Source organism: Micropterus salmoides, unplaced genomic scaffold (assembly GCF_014851395.1).
Source record: "Micropterus salmoides isolate LMB-PRFRI ecotype aquatic unplaced genomic scaffold, ASM1485139v1 Ms_hic_scaffold_11, whole genome shotgun sequence".
In the NCBI taxonomy this organism is placed as follows: Eukaryota; Metazoa; Chordata; class Actinopteri; order Centrarchiformes; family Centrarchidae; genus Micropterus; species Micropterus salmoides.
The window spans coordinates 4091213-4108225 of record NW_024040152.1 but is presented as its reverse complement, the minus strand read 5'-3'; the positions used below and the strand labels follow the sequence as shown (position 1 = coordinate 4108225).

Below are 17013 nucleotides of genomic sequence, written 5' to 3'. Positions count from 1 at the left end.
AGAACAATAATTAACAGAAGTCATCCAGTCCCTGAAAGGAAAAAAGGCTTGTGGTATTGATGGAATCCTCAACGAAATGATCAAATACTCAGACCATAAAATCAGATTTAACTATTCAACACTGTTCTATCAACTGGAACTTTTCCAGACATCTGGAACAAAGGTTTAATAACCCCAATTCATAAATCCGGAGATAAATATGATCCAAATAACTACAGAGGAATATGTGTATCCAGTAACCTGGGAAAAATATTCTGCAACATCATTAAACGACTTGTCAGCTTTCTTGATGACCACAATATTCTGCATAAATGGCAAATAGTTTTTTTGCCAAATTGCGGACTATATATTTACCCTCCAGACTCTAATAGATCAAGAATTAAACATTAAGATAAGAAAAGAAAGGTATATGCCCATTTTGTTGACTTCCAAAAAGCCTTTGATTCCATCTGGCATGAGGGCCTTTTCTATAGGCTACTTGAAAGTGGCATTGGAGGAAAAACACATAATTTGATTAAGAATATGTATACAAAAAGTGAATGTGCCATAAAGATTGGAAACAAACAAACAAACAGCATGCTTCTCCCAGGGCCGGGGAGTGAGGCAGGGATGCAATCTCAGTCCAATTCTCTTCAACCTATATATCAATGAATTAGCAAACCAATTAGAGAGTTCCACAGCGCCTGGCCCCCTCCTGAACGACACAGAGATCAGAGGTCTGCTGTATGCAGATGACTTAGTGTTGCTCTCACCTACTAAAGAAGGTTTGCAGCAGCACCTTAACCTCCTTCAGAGATTCTGTCAGACCTGGGCCCTGGCAGTAAACACAGCAAAGACTAAGATAATGATCTTTCAGAAACAATACAGAAATCAGGTTACACACAATTTCTATTTAGACACCACTAAATTACAACACACAAAAAACTACACTTACCTTGGCCTCAACATTACATACACGGGGAACTTTAACATGGCTGTGTAAGATCTGAGGGACAAAGCAAGGAGAGCTTTCTATGCAATAAAAAGAAACCTGAAATCTGGCTTAAAATTTTTCAATTTGTAATAGAACCAATAATTCTATATGGCAGCAAAATTTGGGGGCCACAACTAAATAATAAATGATTTGAGAAATGGGACAACACAATCATAGAATCATTTCTGTAAGAGTTCTGTAAGAGCATCCTGCAGGTGCAGAGAAAAACACCAAATAACCAGTGCAGAGCAGAGCTCGGCCAATACTCCCTCTTACTAAAAATACAGAAAAGATCAATTCAATTTTACAATCACTTGAAATCAGTTAACCTCCAGACATACCATCACAATCAACTGGCAGATTACCTGAGTACAATAAAATATCCTAAACTAAGAAAAATGTTGACAACATACAGACTGAGTGAACACAGCCTGGCCATAGAAAAGGGTCACCACAGACAAAGCTGGCTACCACAAGAGGAGAGACTCTGCTCCCAGTGTGACAGAGGACAGGTAGAGACAGAGCTGCACTTTCTAACCTCATGCCCAAATATAAAACACAAAGACAAAACACCTTGCAAACATTTCCCAAATATACCCCAAATTCGAATCTATATCAGACACACAGAAACTCCCCTATTTACTGGGGGAAATACCCAAATGTCAAATAATTGCTGCAAAATATATCTCATCATGCAATGAACTGAGGAAGACCAGTGGAAACTTAGACTAATAAATAATTGTACTAATTTTCAAATTGTTATTATTTTGATTGTTTGATATCTTAGTAATTGTTGTGTTTTTAAATCTCACATTTGATACTGATATTTTTAAATGAACTAATTAATTTATTTTATTTTATTTTTGCCTATTAATATACACACTCATAATATACATACAGTTTTATCTATTTATTTAATTTAAATTTTTATATTATTATAATAACACGTTACTGTGTCATTTAGTTTATTTAAATTTTTAATTTTTTAAATTTTATTTATTTATTTAACACACACACGTTACTGTGTCATTTACTTCCATCCATCCATCCATTCATCCATTGTCAACTGCTTATCCTGTGTACAGGGTCGCGGGGGCTGGAGCAAATCCCACACAGAAAGGACGGGGCAACTGTGAACCTGTGACCTTCTTGCTTTGAGGCGACAGTGCTAACCACTTTACTTAGTTTATTTTAATTTTTAAAATGTTTTAATTTAAAATGTTTATTTTTTTAACACAAACACACACACGTTACTGTGTCATTTACTTAGTTTATTTTAATTTTTTTTTACACACACGCTTACTGTTTTATTTATTTATTTTAATTTATTATATTATTTTCATGGGCGGCACGGTGGTGCTGTGGTTAGCACTGTCGCCTCTGTGGTGTCTGAACAATAATGCTGCGATGATGTGTTGAGAAGAAATCCGCTTGACACTGTTCTTGATTTCCAGCTGCTAGAGCGCTATTTTAAACTGTAATGGTCAAATGCACATATGTTATACACCACACCTCACAGCAAGAAGGTGTGAGTGTGAGCGTGAGTGGTTGTTCGTCTATGTGTGGCCCTGCGATGGACTGGTGACCTGTCCAGGGTGTACCCCGCCTTGCGCCCGATGTCAGCTGGGATTGGCTCCAGCCTCCCCGCGACCCTGTACGCAGGATAAGAGGTTGACGATGTATGGATGGATATTATTTTCATTTTCTAACATACTAACACACACGCTTATTGTTTTACTTATTTACTTTTTAAAAATATTTATTTTTACGTTTTACCTTTTTAAGTTTTATATATATATATATATTATATTATTATTTTATTTTGTATTAACATACACAAACACAATTTGTTTTATTTCCTTATCTAATGAAATGTATGAAATTAATTGTCCTTATGTACTTTATATGTAGCTTTGGCAATATTGTTGCTATACATTCATGCCAATAAAGCTAATTTGAATTTTGCTACTGATAATAAACACATTTTTAATAAAATGCCATCAGTTGAAGCGCACTCGCGTCGGAACTTAACAGTGTGACATCCAGCGGAAGTAAACAATACAAGCGACAGCGTTAGCTGCGTTTGAATTCACTGGAAGTCTTTATTGTAGTTGTAGCGCCTCTAATTACTTAATTTGTAATTAAGCAACAATGTCTTCAGTTGAGTGTTTGAGAGAGTTTGTCAACGAGCGACTAACTGCTGCTGCTGAAGAAATATTCGGAGTTTTTAAAAGAACTATCGTCGAGTACGAAGAAGAGATCGATCGTCAGCGCAGACTGCTGGATATCGTTTGGAAACCCGACATAAAGCTACACAGGACAGGTGTGTAAAACTTTATTATTTTAGTATTATAGGAATTTGATACAAAATCACAAGTGTTTAAATATATACTAGTGCTCATTCCCTGGCGTGTCTGCATCCTTTTCTTTCCCATCCCAGTAGTAGCCTGTTCCTTCTGTTCTCTGTCCCTCCAGAGCTCCCACAGCAACATGTCTGGAAGGAGGAGGAGGTTCTGGCTGACCAGCAGCTCTGTATTCAGGAGAGGAACTCCAGTCTGGACCAAGAGGACCCAGAGCCTCCACAGATTAAAGAGGAACAGGAGGAACTCTGTACCAGTCAGGAGGGAGAGCAGCTTGTACTGAAGCAGGAGACTGATACCTTTATGTTGACTCCTACTTATGAGGAAAGAGACCACAGTGAAGCAGAACTGAAAAGTGACCACCAGCTCCTCTCTCACAGCTGTCATGTAACTGAGAGGCAAGATCAGAAAGGAGGCGAGCATGAAGACTCAGGATCAACTAGAGACGCAGAGCCAGAACAAAAGAATCAAGATCACAAAAGCAGAAGCCACAGAAACAATGTAAACAACTCTACCATGTCAGAGGTTCACCATAATCCTCACACAGGTAAAAACTCTTTCAAATGTGACACATGTGGAAAAGATTGTAAATATAACTCACTATTGCAGACACACCTGCGAATTCACACAGGTGAGAAGCCATATTCTTGCAGCAGCTGTGGGAAAAGATTCAGATGCACATCAGATTTGAAGACTCATATTAGAATCCACACGGGTGAGAAACCATTTTCCTGTGAAACATGTGGGAAAGACTTCAGAACTAGTAGTTCCTTAAAAGTGCACATGAGATCCCACACAGGTGAGAAGCCGTATCTTTGCAAGACCTGTGGGAAAAGATTCTGTGACAATTCAGGATTGAAAATGCATATGACAATCCACACAGGCGAGAAGCCGTATACTTGCGAAACATGCGCAACATCTTTTAGACAGAAAGGTAATTTGAAAGTCCACATGAGAAGAGCCCACACAGGTGAGAAGCTGTACCGTTCCAAGGTCTGTCGGAAAAGATTTGTTGATGCCTTTAATTCGGCACATCACAGAAGAACGCATACAGGCAAGTAGCCTGCGACATATGTGGAAGACAATTCAGTTTTAAAGGTTTATGTTCTAAACACAAGAACTCAGAAGTGAGGAGCTGCATAATTGCAGCACTTTTGGGAAAAGCTGAAACTGCTGTGGAGATGATTTCACCTTTGAATTAAATAAATTTAAATGATTATGGTGTGATTTTTGCAACGATTTACTAAACAGAGATGTCTTCATAAGTCTGTAGAATATGATGTGTAGGGCAGGACATCTCTGCTGCAACACAATATATAATTATAAATGTTATTCTGACACGCATGAAGCCTTTAACTAATATTGCACTTCCTGCAATTTGAAAATTGCAGTAGACCAGTCCTATTGTAAATTTTCCTTTAATATGACGGTATTGTTTATATTTCTGTTTGCAAAAGTATTTATTTGAAACAATAATCTCTCAAATGGAGGAAAGAGTTTACGTTCACAGTGAGTGCACAGTAATGGCTGTTCAAGTAATGGTGTGATCTTGATTGTTAGTTTTGACAAATGTCTATTTATGAAGCATCTCAAATTTGTAGTTTAAACTCCATCTACATCAAGTGATATTTAAGTTCTGTACTACTCCTACACATCTTTGCAAGAAGTCAGTTTTTACATTTAAGTTTTCTGACCTGATCAGTTTTATATTACCATATAAGATGCCCTGTTAAATGTGAACATGCCTCTTTGATACTTTTATACTATTTAGGTGGCCTCCTGAAGCGCTCTTGTCTTGGTCTTGGACATTGGGGACTTGGGATTATACTTCAAGACCATAACTTTGGGAATATCAATACATTGCTTTTGCATTGTCTGATTTATTTGTTAACATCATTTCTTTACGTATTCCTTCAAATGCAACCATTAACTCAAATTAAAAATGTGTTGTTACCGTTTCAAACAAACTCTGGTGCGGTTCGCTTGTGGTATGAAAGCGAAACGAACCAACCACTGGATTTTATGATAGCAGAGATGTGATCTGAGCATTATTTTCAAAACCAAACCATTAATAAATCCATCTGCTGACCGCGAAATGTGTTAAGCGATATTATAATTGATCTGTATAGGCTATGTTTATGAAAATCATAACGTATAGCTTACCCAACTTGTCAGTGTGGGTATTTCCCCTGATTCATACGTTAAAATTGGTTTAAAAAGGAGGGCCAGTAGTACTACTCAGTTTACTGTTAGTTCATTATGTCAATAAAACACGTGTGACAGCGATACCACGGTATACTATAGGCTAATAAGCCCCGAATTATTACTGTACACGTCCTGTTTTTACATTATTATTCATAATAGGCTATGCGGTTTGATCTGCGGTCTAACAACTAATCATGCTTTTAACAAATTATTACCTCATGAGCTCTTTGCGATACAGATCAGAAGCATTAAGGGGCTGCACAAACTTCTGTCAGTCACCGGAGTTTGATTTCCCCACGTGGGTCCTGATAATGCAGGATGACAATTGCCAAAGCTTTCCAATCAACAAGCTACCTGTAAGTATGTGTAACGTCATTGTTACTTCTCTTGGTTCGTTTGTAAAACTGCAGTGTGAAGATGAACCGGACCAGAAATAAAATGCAATAGTGTAACATTTTTTTCACTTGGTCTGCACCAAATGAACCAAACTACAGGTGTGAAAGCAACCTCAGTCTTTTTCTTCCTCACTGGTGTGTTTCTGACTGAAAGGGATTTTTCAGTCTATGCTTTTATATACTTTTAATATTTCCACATCAGCTTCTATTATCTTATGAGTTACCTGCCTGTATTTTTCACCTAATTAAGTATGTACGGAACCGCCTGTGTAAGACTTTTCAGAAAATCCTCATTTATGACACCAATGGCCCGTTGAGTGAACTGCAGTCAGCATCCTGTTGCTTGAGAGCGTGCATTGAGAGCATCGGCCAAAACGGTGAACACGACCGAACACAGCCACCTGAGAATGACAGAGACCAGTTTGACAAAAGGAAATACAGCACCGAACTCTTTTACAGTGTCTCTAACCAGGACTCTGACTTAAGGGATGGTGAACACACAGCGGGTTTAGGAAAGGAGTAAAGCGAGAGGGAGGTCTGTCATCAGTCAGTGCCCACCTCCAGAGGTCTAAGTGGGTATAGCGGATGGATTTCAATTTCACTGGTTTCAAGATAGAAGCATCTCCCTTTCACTGACCAACAGAATAAAAGCAACATTTTTTTTGATAAATGACATAAAAGATGAGTTGATTGTCAAAACTGTTGTCAGTTAAACCTGTTCATTTTAAGGAAAAGTATTTAGACTCTATCAACTAGAAACACGGATCCAAAACCACAGAAAAATCATTAAATCAGTATTCACATTAAGTGTATAACTATACCATGTTAAAGATTAAATATGTAAATAAGTCAAAATTGCAGAGACACCAGAGAGAACCCAACACACAGGTCATATTCTTAAACTTGTGTAAAAGGTGCAGTTCAGTAGAAAAAGATGTTTAACCTCAGTTATGCAATAGTTTTGTCTTTGTATTTACAATCACTACAGTATGTTTAGGCAACGGCACTTCTTAGAACAATAAGTCTTCTATGTCTTGGGAATCTTTGTTTTAAAGTGAGTGCACAATAGTGGCTGTTAAACTAACGGAGCAGAGTGAATGACCAACTGTGTGGATAAGAGCATTTGCCAAATGTCATAAATGTTCATTTTCCAAAAGTGTCTTGTGGTTTTTGTCAGTCTAGTGTGCAATCACTTCAAATGACTGACAGGCTGATCTACAACAAACTTGCATCAGTTTTGTAATAGAATACTTAACATTTAAGCAGTATTTCAGTTCTTCACCTCCACAAAACATGACAGTTATAAGTAGTTATTATAGTTGGTTTGCAGCTTAAAGCTAAAAACGTATGGCAAGCTGATATAATAAGATGCATTGTTAACTTAATTTTTAAACAGGTTGCGAAACAGGCAAAACGTAGCTGAATGCTGACCAGCTTTCCACATCAGTTAATATAATATTATATAATTATGTGAAATTAGGGCCATTGTGCCTAATGATAAATTTAACGTTCCTTACTTTGAATATATTTTGCTAATAGTAGCCTTCTTCTGTGCTTTAACTTAACTAACATTTTGAATGAATTCAAATAATCTCAATAGACCTACTTCTTCCACCACTGCTTTCATTTTGTGCAAAAAATCTACAAAATAACAAAGAAAGACGACTGTGCAGTAGTTTAGAAATGAGTACCACATTTCCTTGTGGAATAAAGCGAGGTAAATGTACTGATAACCTTGCTAATGATAATAAACATATAGGCCTGTTTCTAATGAAATGCCATCAGTTGAAAGCGGAACGAAAAGCTCCCGCACTCACACTGTCGGAACTTAACAGTGTGACATCCGGAAGTAAACAAACCAAGTACTTGAGTTAGCCGCGTGAGTTAAATTTGCTGGAAGGCTTTATTGTAGTCTTAGCACCGCTAATTATTTATTTGTACTTAAGCAACAATGTCTTCATTTGAGTGTCTGAGAGAGTTTGTCAGCGAGCGACTAACTGCTGCTGCTGAAGAAATATTGCGAGTTTTGAAAAAAACTATCGTCGAGTACGAAGAAGAGATCGATCGTCAGCGCAGACTGCTGGATATCGTTTGGAAACCCGAAGTAAAGTTACACATGATAGGTGTGTAAAACTTAATTATTTTAGTAATATAGGAATTTGATACAAAAGTGTTTAAATATATACTGGTGCTCCTGTGTGTGTGCATCCTTTTCTTTCCCATCCCAGTAGTAGCCTGTTCCTTCTGTTCTCTGTCCCTCCAGAGCTCCCACAGCAACATGTCTGGAAGGAGGAGGAGGTTCTGGCTGACCAGCAGCTCTGTATTCAGGAGAGGAACTCCAGTCTGGACCAAGAGGACCCAGAGCCTCCACAGATTAAAGAGGAACAGGAGGAACTCTGTACCAGTCAGGAGGGAGAGCAGCTTGTACTGAAGCAGGAGACTGATACCTTTATGTTGACTCCTACTTATGAGGAAAGAGACCACAGTGAAGCAGAACGGAAAAGTGACCACCAGCTCCTCTCTCACAGCTGTCATGTAGCTGAGAGCCAAGATCAGAAAGGAGGCGAGCATGAAGACTCAGGATCAACTAGAGATGCAGAGCCAGAACAAAAGAATCAAGATCACAAAAGCAGAAGCCACAGAAACAATGTAAACAAGTCTACCATGTCAGAGGTTCACAATAATCCTCACACAGGTGAAAACTCTTTCAAATGTGACACATGTGGAAAAGATTGTAAATATAAGTCACTATTGCAGACACACCTGAGAATTCACACAGGTGAGAAGCCATATTCTTGTAAAATATGCGGGAAATCTTTTAGCTACAGTGGTCAGTTGATAGTCCACATAAGAAGAGCCCACACAGGTGAGAAACCGTACCTTTGCAAGACCTGTGGGAAACGATTTACTGACACTTCAGGATTGAAAGCACATGTGACAATCCACACAGGTGAGAAGCCGTATTCTTGTGAAACGTGTGGAAAAGATTTCAGAGCTAGTGGGCACTTGAAGCTCCACATGCGATACCACACTGGTGAGAAGCCGTACCTTTGCATGACCTGTGGGAAATGTTTCTATGAAATGTCAAAACTGAAAATACACATGACATCCCACAGCAGTGAGAAGCCATATACTTGTGAAACATGTGGGAGATCTTTTAGCCACAGTAGTGGCTTGAAAATCCACATGAGAAGAGCCCACACGGGTGAAAAGCCATATGTTTGCGAAACATGTGGGAAATCTTTTATCCAGAGTTGTCACTTAAAAGTACACATGAGAAGAGCCCACACAGGTGAGAAACCATATCTTTGCAAGACCTGCGGGAAAAGATTCAGTGACACTTCAGAATTGAAAACACATTTGACAGTCCACACAGGGGAGAAGCCGTATATTTGTGAAACATGCGGGACATCTTTTAGACTGAAAAGTCACTTGAAAGTCCACATGAGAACCCACACAGGTGAGAAGCCGTACCTTTGCAAGATCTGTGGGAAAAGATTCAGTGACACTTCAGGATTGAAAACACATATGAGAATCCACACAGGTGAGAAGCCGTATACTTGTGAAACATGCGGGACATCTTTTAGCCAAAAAGTTACTTTAAAAGTCCACATGAGAACCCACACTGGTGAGAAGCCGTAGCTTTGCGCTATTTTCTGGACAATATATGCTGATGTGTCTAATTTGACACGGCACAGAAGATGGAATACAGGCATGCAGCATATTTGCTAAATATGTTGGAGATAATTCTGTTCTAGAGGTTTGTGGTCAAAACACAAGAACTCACAGAAGTGAGGAGCTGCATCATTGCAGCATTTGTCGGAAAAGTTTTACTCAAATCGATTACTTGAAAAATTCTTGCAAGTAGGGCCCTCTGAAATACTTTATATCTGTTTTGATATATTTTTTTTCTTTTTACATATTCTGTGTTTTCTGTTTTGATTAATAGCTGGGGCTTTTGTTTGCGAAAATCACTGAATTGACCCTGCCTATATTTGGGACAGGTGTCCATATGGGACAGGCCTTTAATTCCACTTGCACAAAACAATAGCAGCTATGAAACAGTTTATTTCAAACAGAATATTACATGTATAAAAATGATCCAATAATATGAATACACGTCATTCATTTGATCTAGGTCCGACAGACGGCTTATGCGCTTTTATTTTGAAGGCAGCTACATAACAAAAACATCACCACGGTGCAGGATGAGAGGAGTGTGGCAGAAGTTAGCAGACAGCGATGGACTTCACATGACAGTATTCACAACTTGGATTAAGTTTTTATGAGAAGCTGTTTTGATTCTTTTGGTCGGTTGATACTTACAGACTAAAAGAATATAAATAATCAAGAAAGGACACATTCTGACTTAACGAGGCTTCAACGGTAACGGGAGAAGGCACTTCTTTTTTCTTTTCATCTCTTGTACCAGATGTAGGCTATTGTGGAGAATCTAACCGATGTAATGATGTGTTGCATGCCCTTACTGACATATTGATCATACGTTTAAACATTAATATTTGTATTAACGGTCTAAGCAGCTTAGAAGCAGCTAAAGCAGGCGACCCTGCAGGATTTAGGAAGTTTTATACATCCATAGAACTTGTACAAAAACCAGACCAGGCATTTAATGGAGACCTGCGTTTATTTGTCAAAATGTGTTCCCACACCATGCCAGTAAAGGAGGTAGGCGGCTATTTGGGGCTCGGCTAATAATTGAAGTTTTACAGTAATAACATAAGAAAATATTAAAATTGTCATCAGTAGGAATTTGTTATATTAAAACACTGTAACATCAGGCCACCAAGCCATTCTTAAATTCAAAATCCATCCTTATCACTGCTCCATGTAGTATAGTTTATTTCTGTTTACCTTTTTATGATTGTTGTATATTGACTGTTTCTTGTCTGGTATGTAGCAGAAGGGAGTTGCAAACAGAACTTCTTTTTACAACCCTGTTGTAAAATGACAATAAAATAATTTTGAATCCTTGAAAGTACTGTGAAATTATTTAGTTATACTATTTAATAGGGGACAATTCACAGTGAATGTATTGTTGCAATACATGTACTGTAAGTTGTCTTCTATTAAATAGGTGATTACCTACTACTGAGAATCTGTTCTCACAGGACAGCCTCCATATGCTGCTGAGCACACATTGATAAGTGGGTCTGACGTAGGCTACTCTCATGTGGGCAATGCTCTCCTAGTTTACAAAGCTTGACCGGTCGTAGCTTTCTCATTTTTTCCCAACTTAATATCTGACTCCGCCCACACAGCCACTAAGTATTCATCAAGCTTGCATTTTGCGTCCACTGATGTGATTGCACTTGAGAGTTTGTTGATGTGATGAGCTTTTCCGACTCACTTCAATGACTGTGTGTGTTTGTGAGCCAGCGACTGAGTAAGAAGGTGGCGCTGAATGGCATAGATTTTTTCTGTGGAAAAAATACTTCTAGTGCTGGGGAAACTCAGATTTTTAATAAATTGCATCCACATTTTGGCTTTTTGATTCCATGATATTCTGCATTTTACAGTAGATTAACATTTTTATTATCAATTTCTGTGAGTCCATCCCTTTTTTCTGCATTGTCGAAATTGTAGCTGTCATCAGTCAGTTACACAGTGTACATTTATTTCACAGTTTTCAATTTAATATAAGAATAATTTATGTTTAAAATATTTTATTTGGTAAGCTGAATATAATTAAGAACATACACGTGACAACATAAAGTATGTCTAAAGAGATGGGTAAAGTATTTTATAGCGAAACCAGTATTCTTGTGTCACAGTGGGGTCGGGTCATTATTAGTGGCACTCTTAGTATTAGAGGGAGAACACCTGCCTGATCCAACAGAGGATTATGTCTGGAGTTCTGTTGCCGTATAGTGATGTTATTAAGATTTATTAAGTGAAGACTCATAAAGCTTGAAGGTTCTGACGCTAAACAACACAGCGGGTTTAGGTAAGTGAGAGGGAGGCCTGTCATCAGTCCTGAGGTCTGTGTAGGGTATAGCGGATTGATTTCAACTTCATTGGTTTCAAGATAAAAGCATCTCCCTTTCACTGACCAACAGAATAAAAGCCACGCACATTTTTCTTGATAAATTATTTAAAAGATGAGATCCAAAACCATAGAAAAGTCATCACAAAATCAGTATTCACATTAAGTATAAAACTACCATATTAAAGACTCAATATATAAATAAGTCAAAATTGCAGAAAAATCAGAGAGAACACAACACACAGGTCATATTCTTACAAAACATGTAAAAGGTGCAGTTCAGTAGAAAAAGATGTTTAACCTCAAACACCTTCAATAGATTAGTCTTTGTATACAATAAGTCTTCTATGTCTTGGGAATCTTTGTTTTAAAGTGAGTGCACAGTAGTGGCTGTTAAACTAACGGAGCAGTGTGAATGACCAACTGTGTGGATAAGAGCATTTGCCAAACGTCATAAATGTTCATTTTCCAAAAGTGTCTTGTGGTTTTTGTCAGTCTAGTGTGCAATCACTTCAAATGACTGACAGGCTGATCTACATCTGATGGACAGGAAACAAGACTATGAAGCGGTATTTTAATTATTCACCACCACAAAACATGCATATGACAGTGACACGTAGTTATGATAGTTGGTTTGCAGGTTAAATGTGCAGCTGTGGTTGGGGAAGATACATAGAGGAGTCCCTGATGGAGTGCTACAGGACAATCGACTGGGAAATATTTCTAAGGACTGTTATAAGAACATGATCGAGGGGAAGCTACAGCAGAACACCACCAGAGAGCTGTGTGAGGACCATCACAGACATGAACAGGCCAGCTGGAGCAGCAGAGGGGTCAATGGACTGAGCCGATGACTTAAACCAGTTTTTGAACAGGTTTGACTCAACAACGCTGGCCGGACCCCCCCACCACCTCCTCTAGTAGCCTCACCTCGGTCCTCCCACCTGGAGAAGCACACGGCACTGCGAGGATCATGTTCTTCGACTTCTCCAGTGCTTTTGAAACTGTCCACCATCTCCGGCTTGCAGAGAAGCTCTTGGTGATGCAGGTGGATCAGGACCTAGTGGCCTGGATCACTGACTACCTCACTGACACACCGCAGTATGTAAGGCTGCGTGGCTGCCTGTCAGACGTCGGGCCGAACATCACCCCTTAACTGCGATATAATATGCGTATATCACGGCCTGAAGTGAGCTATTGCTTAATTGTATATTGATCGCATAAAAAAAAAACTTATGGCAGGCTTATATAATGAGATGCACTGTTAACATAACTTTTAAACAGGTTGTAAAATAGGTAAAACGTAGCTGAATGTTGACCAGCTTTCCACATGTTATGACATCAGTTAATAAAATATTATATAATTATGTGGCATTAGGGCCATTCTGCATAATGATTAATCAAACATTCCTTACTCTGAATATATTTTGCTAATAGTAGCCTTCTTCTGTGCTTTTACTTACCTAACAATTTGAATGAATCTAAATCATCGCATTGGACCTACTTCTTCCACCACTGATTTTTTGTTTTTTTGTGCAAAATGATTATGTACAAAGTAACAAAGAAAGACGACTGTGCAGTAGTTTAGAAATGAGTATTACATTTCCTTGTGGAATAAAGCGAGGTAAATGTACTGATAACCTTGCTAATGATAATAAACATATAGGCCTGTTTCTAATGAAATGCCATCAGTTGAAAGCGGAACGAAAAGCTCCCGCACTCACACTGTCGGAACTTAACAGTGTGACATCCAGCGGAAGTAAACAAACCAAGCGCCAGATTTAGCCGCGTGAGTTAAATTCACTGGAAGACTTTATTGCAGTCGTAGGGCCGATAATTATTTCCTTTGAAATTAACCAACTTGTCTTCAGTTGAGTGTTTGAGAGAGTTTGTCAACGAGCGACTAACTGCTGAAGAAATATTCCGAGTTAAAAAACTAATCGTCGAGTACGAGGAAGAGATCGATCGTCAGCGCAGACTGCTGGATATCGTTTGGAGACACGAAATGAAGTTACACAGGATAGGTGTGTAAAACTTATATATACTGGTACTCATTTCCTCGCGTGTGTGCATCCTTTTCTTTCCCATCCCAGTAGTAGCCTGTTCCTTCTGTTCTCTGTCCCTCCAGAGCTCCCACAGCAACATGTCTGGAAGGAGGAGGAGGTTCTGGCTGACCAGCAGCTCTGTATTCAGGAGAGGAACTCCAGTCTGGACCAAGAGGACCCAGAGCCTCCACAGATTAAAGAGGAACAGGAGGAACTCTGTACCAGTCAGGAGGGAGAGCAGCTTGTACTGAAGCAGGAGACTGATACCTTTATGTTGACTCCTACTTATGAGGAAAGAGACCACAGTGAAGCAGAACTGAAAAGTGACCACCAGCTCCTCTCTCACAGCTGTCATGTAGCTGAGAGCCAAGATCCGAAAGGAGGCGAGCATGAAGACTCAGGATCAACTAGAGATGCAGAGCCAGAACAAAAGAATGAAGATCACAAAAGCAGAAGCCACAGAAACAATGTAAACAAGTCTACCATGTCAGAGGTTCACCATAATCCTCACACAGGTAAAAACTCCTGTGACACATGTGGAAAAGGTTTTAAGAGGAAGTCAGATTTGCAGAAACACCTGAGAATTCACACAGGTGAGAAGCCGTATTCTTGCAGCAGCTGTGGAAGAAGATTCAGATACACATCAGATTTGAGCGTTCATATAAGAATCCACACAGGTGAGAAACCATTTTCCTGTAAAATATGTGGGAAAGACTTCAGAACTAGCAGTGTCTTGATAGTTCACATGAGAACCCACACAGGTGAGAAGCCGTACCTTTGCAAGACCTGCGGCAAAAGATTCAGTGACATTTCAGCATTGAAAACACATATGACAGTCTACACAGGTGAGAAGCCGTATACTTGCAGCAGCTGTGGAAGAAGATTCAGATACATATCAGATTTGAGCGTTCATATACGAATCCACACGGGTGAGAAACCATTTTCCTGTGAAACGTGTGGGAAATACTTCAGAACTAGCAGTCAGTTGAAAGTCCACATCAGAACCCACACAGGTGAGAAGCCGTACCTTTGCAAGACCTGCAGGAAAAGATTCAGTGACATTTCAGGATTGAAAGCACATATGACAATCCACACAAATGAGAAGCCGTATACTTGTAAAACATGTGGAAAAGATTTCAGAGCTAGTGGGCACTTGAACGTTCACATGCGATATCACACTGGGGAGAAGCCGTACCTTTGTAAGACCTGTGGGAAATGTTTCTGTGAAATGAAAAAGTTGAAAACACACATGACATCCCACAGCAGTGAGAAGCCATATACTTGTGAAACATGTGGGAGATCTTTTAGACAGAGAAGTGGCTTGACAGTCCACATGAGAATAGCCCACACAGGTGAGAAGCCATATGTTTGCAAGACCTGCGGGAAAAGATTCACTCAGATTTCAGGCTTATCAGGTCATATAAGAATCCACACAGGTGAAAAGCCGCATACTTGTAAAACATGTGGGCAGTCTTTTAGCCAGAGTGGTCAGTTGATAGTACACATTAGGAGAGCCCACACAGGTGAAAGGCCGTACCTTTGCAAAATCTGTGGGAAAAGATTCAGTGACACTTCAGGATTGAAAACACATATGAGAACCCACACAGGTGAGAAGCCGTATACTTGTGAAACATGTGGGAAATCTTTTAGCCAGAGTTGTCACTTGAAAGTCCACATGAGAAGAGCCCACATTGGTGAGAAAACGTAGCTTTGCACGATCTTCTGGAAAATATATTCTAATTTGTCCAATTTGACACAGTACAGAAGATCGCACACAGGCATGTAGCATATATGTTGTAGATAATTCAGTTCCAGAGGTTTGTGGTTTAAACACACATAAACCCGCAGAAGTAAGGAGCTGCTTCATTGCAGCATTTGTGGGAAAAGTTTTACTGAAATTGCATACTTAAAAATAACACCCGTGGATCAATATACAGAGGAGAAATCATCCAGCTGAAACTCCTGTGGAGATGTGCATGTACAGCCCTCTGAAATCAGTTTTTTTTGTTGTTTTTGTTTTTTGAGATTCTGTTTAATTTCAAAATTCTGTGATTTATGTTTTCATTTTTCTGAATACTGTCTTTTACTGTTCAAGCACATTTTGTCATCAGAAAAAGTGTTTAATTATGTTGAAGATTAATAAAATACCAACAATTCAAAAAGAAAATATTAAACATTTTATTAATATCACTGAATTTGATATATCATGCAGATATGCATATAGAAATATTGAAATGTACACGCCATTATTAAAATCCTGCTATCACCCCGAAGCCATTCTTAAATTCTTCCTAGTTTACAAAGCTTGACCGGTCGTAGCTTTCTCATTTTTTTTTACCAACTTAATATCTGACTCCGCCCACACAGACACAAAGTATTCATCAAGCTTGCATTTTGCGTCCACTGATGTGGTTGCAGTTTTGAGAGTTGTTGAAGTGATGAGCTTTTTCTAGTGTGCCGACGCACTTCAACATGACTGTGTGAGCCAACGATTGAGTAAGAAGGAGGCGCTGAATGGCAGCAGCATAGGGTTTTTCTGTTCATTTGGCTTAAGTGCTGTGGAAACCCAGATTTTTATAAATTGCCTCCACATTTTGGCAGATCCCACGATATTCTGCGTTTTACAGCGTAGTCTGCAGAAGCCTCCCTCACTAGTTACAATCCTTACTTTGCAAGTTAAGAAAAAAAAACTAACTTATTATGAGCTTTATGATAACATGCATTGTTAAACTATCCAACAGGATGTTAAATGGGTTAAACGGAGCTGAATGTTGACTAGCTGCTACAAATGTTATGACATCAGTGATTAAAATCAAATGTTATAAAATGGTGTGGCACTGACAGGCCATTATGGAAAATGTTGAAGTTAACATTTCTTATTTTAAATATTTTGCTAACAGTAGTTTTACTTAAATAACATTTTGAATGCGCTATGATTTACACTGTGGTATTTCTACTTGAAAAGCCATATTCTTGGAAGATGTGTGAAGGTACGCTGTCATCCAGTTCATAGTTATCCAAGGAAGGTTAA

At 38.9% G+C, this 17013-nt stretch overlaps 2 protein-coding genes across 6 annotated transcripts in view; both read left to right on the top strand.

The window, feature by feature from the left end:
- The window catches only part of LOC119896995 (WD repeat-containing protein 87-like), a 92743-nt gene extending 82648 nt beyond the window's left edge, over positions 1-10095 (top strand). For 2 of the 5 annotated variants that reach the window (XM_038710497.1, XM_038710498.1), the window contains 2 exons: positions 3449-3880; positions 8197-10095. In XM_038710497.1, coding sequence (XP_038566425.1) covers positions 3449-3880; positions 8197-9575 — 1811 coding nt within the window. In that variant the 3' untranslated portion in view covers positions 9576-10095. The remainder of the gene's footprint in view (positions 1-3448; positions 3881-8196) is intronic. The other 3 variants (XM_038710494.1, XM_038710495.1, XM_038710496.1) reach the window with 2 other exon arrangements.
- Positions 10096-13684: 3589 nt separating this feature from the next.
- On the top strand, positions 13685-16149 carry LOC119896994 (gastrula zinc finger protein XlCGF57.1-like). The gene is made up of 2 exons (XM_038710493.1): positions 13685-13961; positions 14066-16149. The coding sequence occupies exons 1-2, from the start codon at positions 13943-13945 to the stop codon at positions 15688-15690; spliced, it is 1644 nt and encodes a 547-aa protein (XP_038566421.1). The 5' UTR covers positions 13685-13942; the 3' UTR covers positions 15691-16149.
- Positions 16150-17013: the final 864 nt, after the last annotated feature.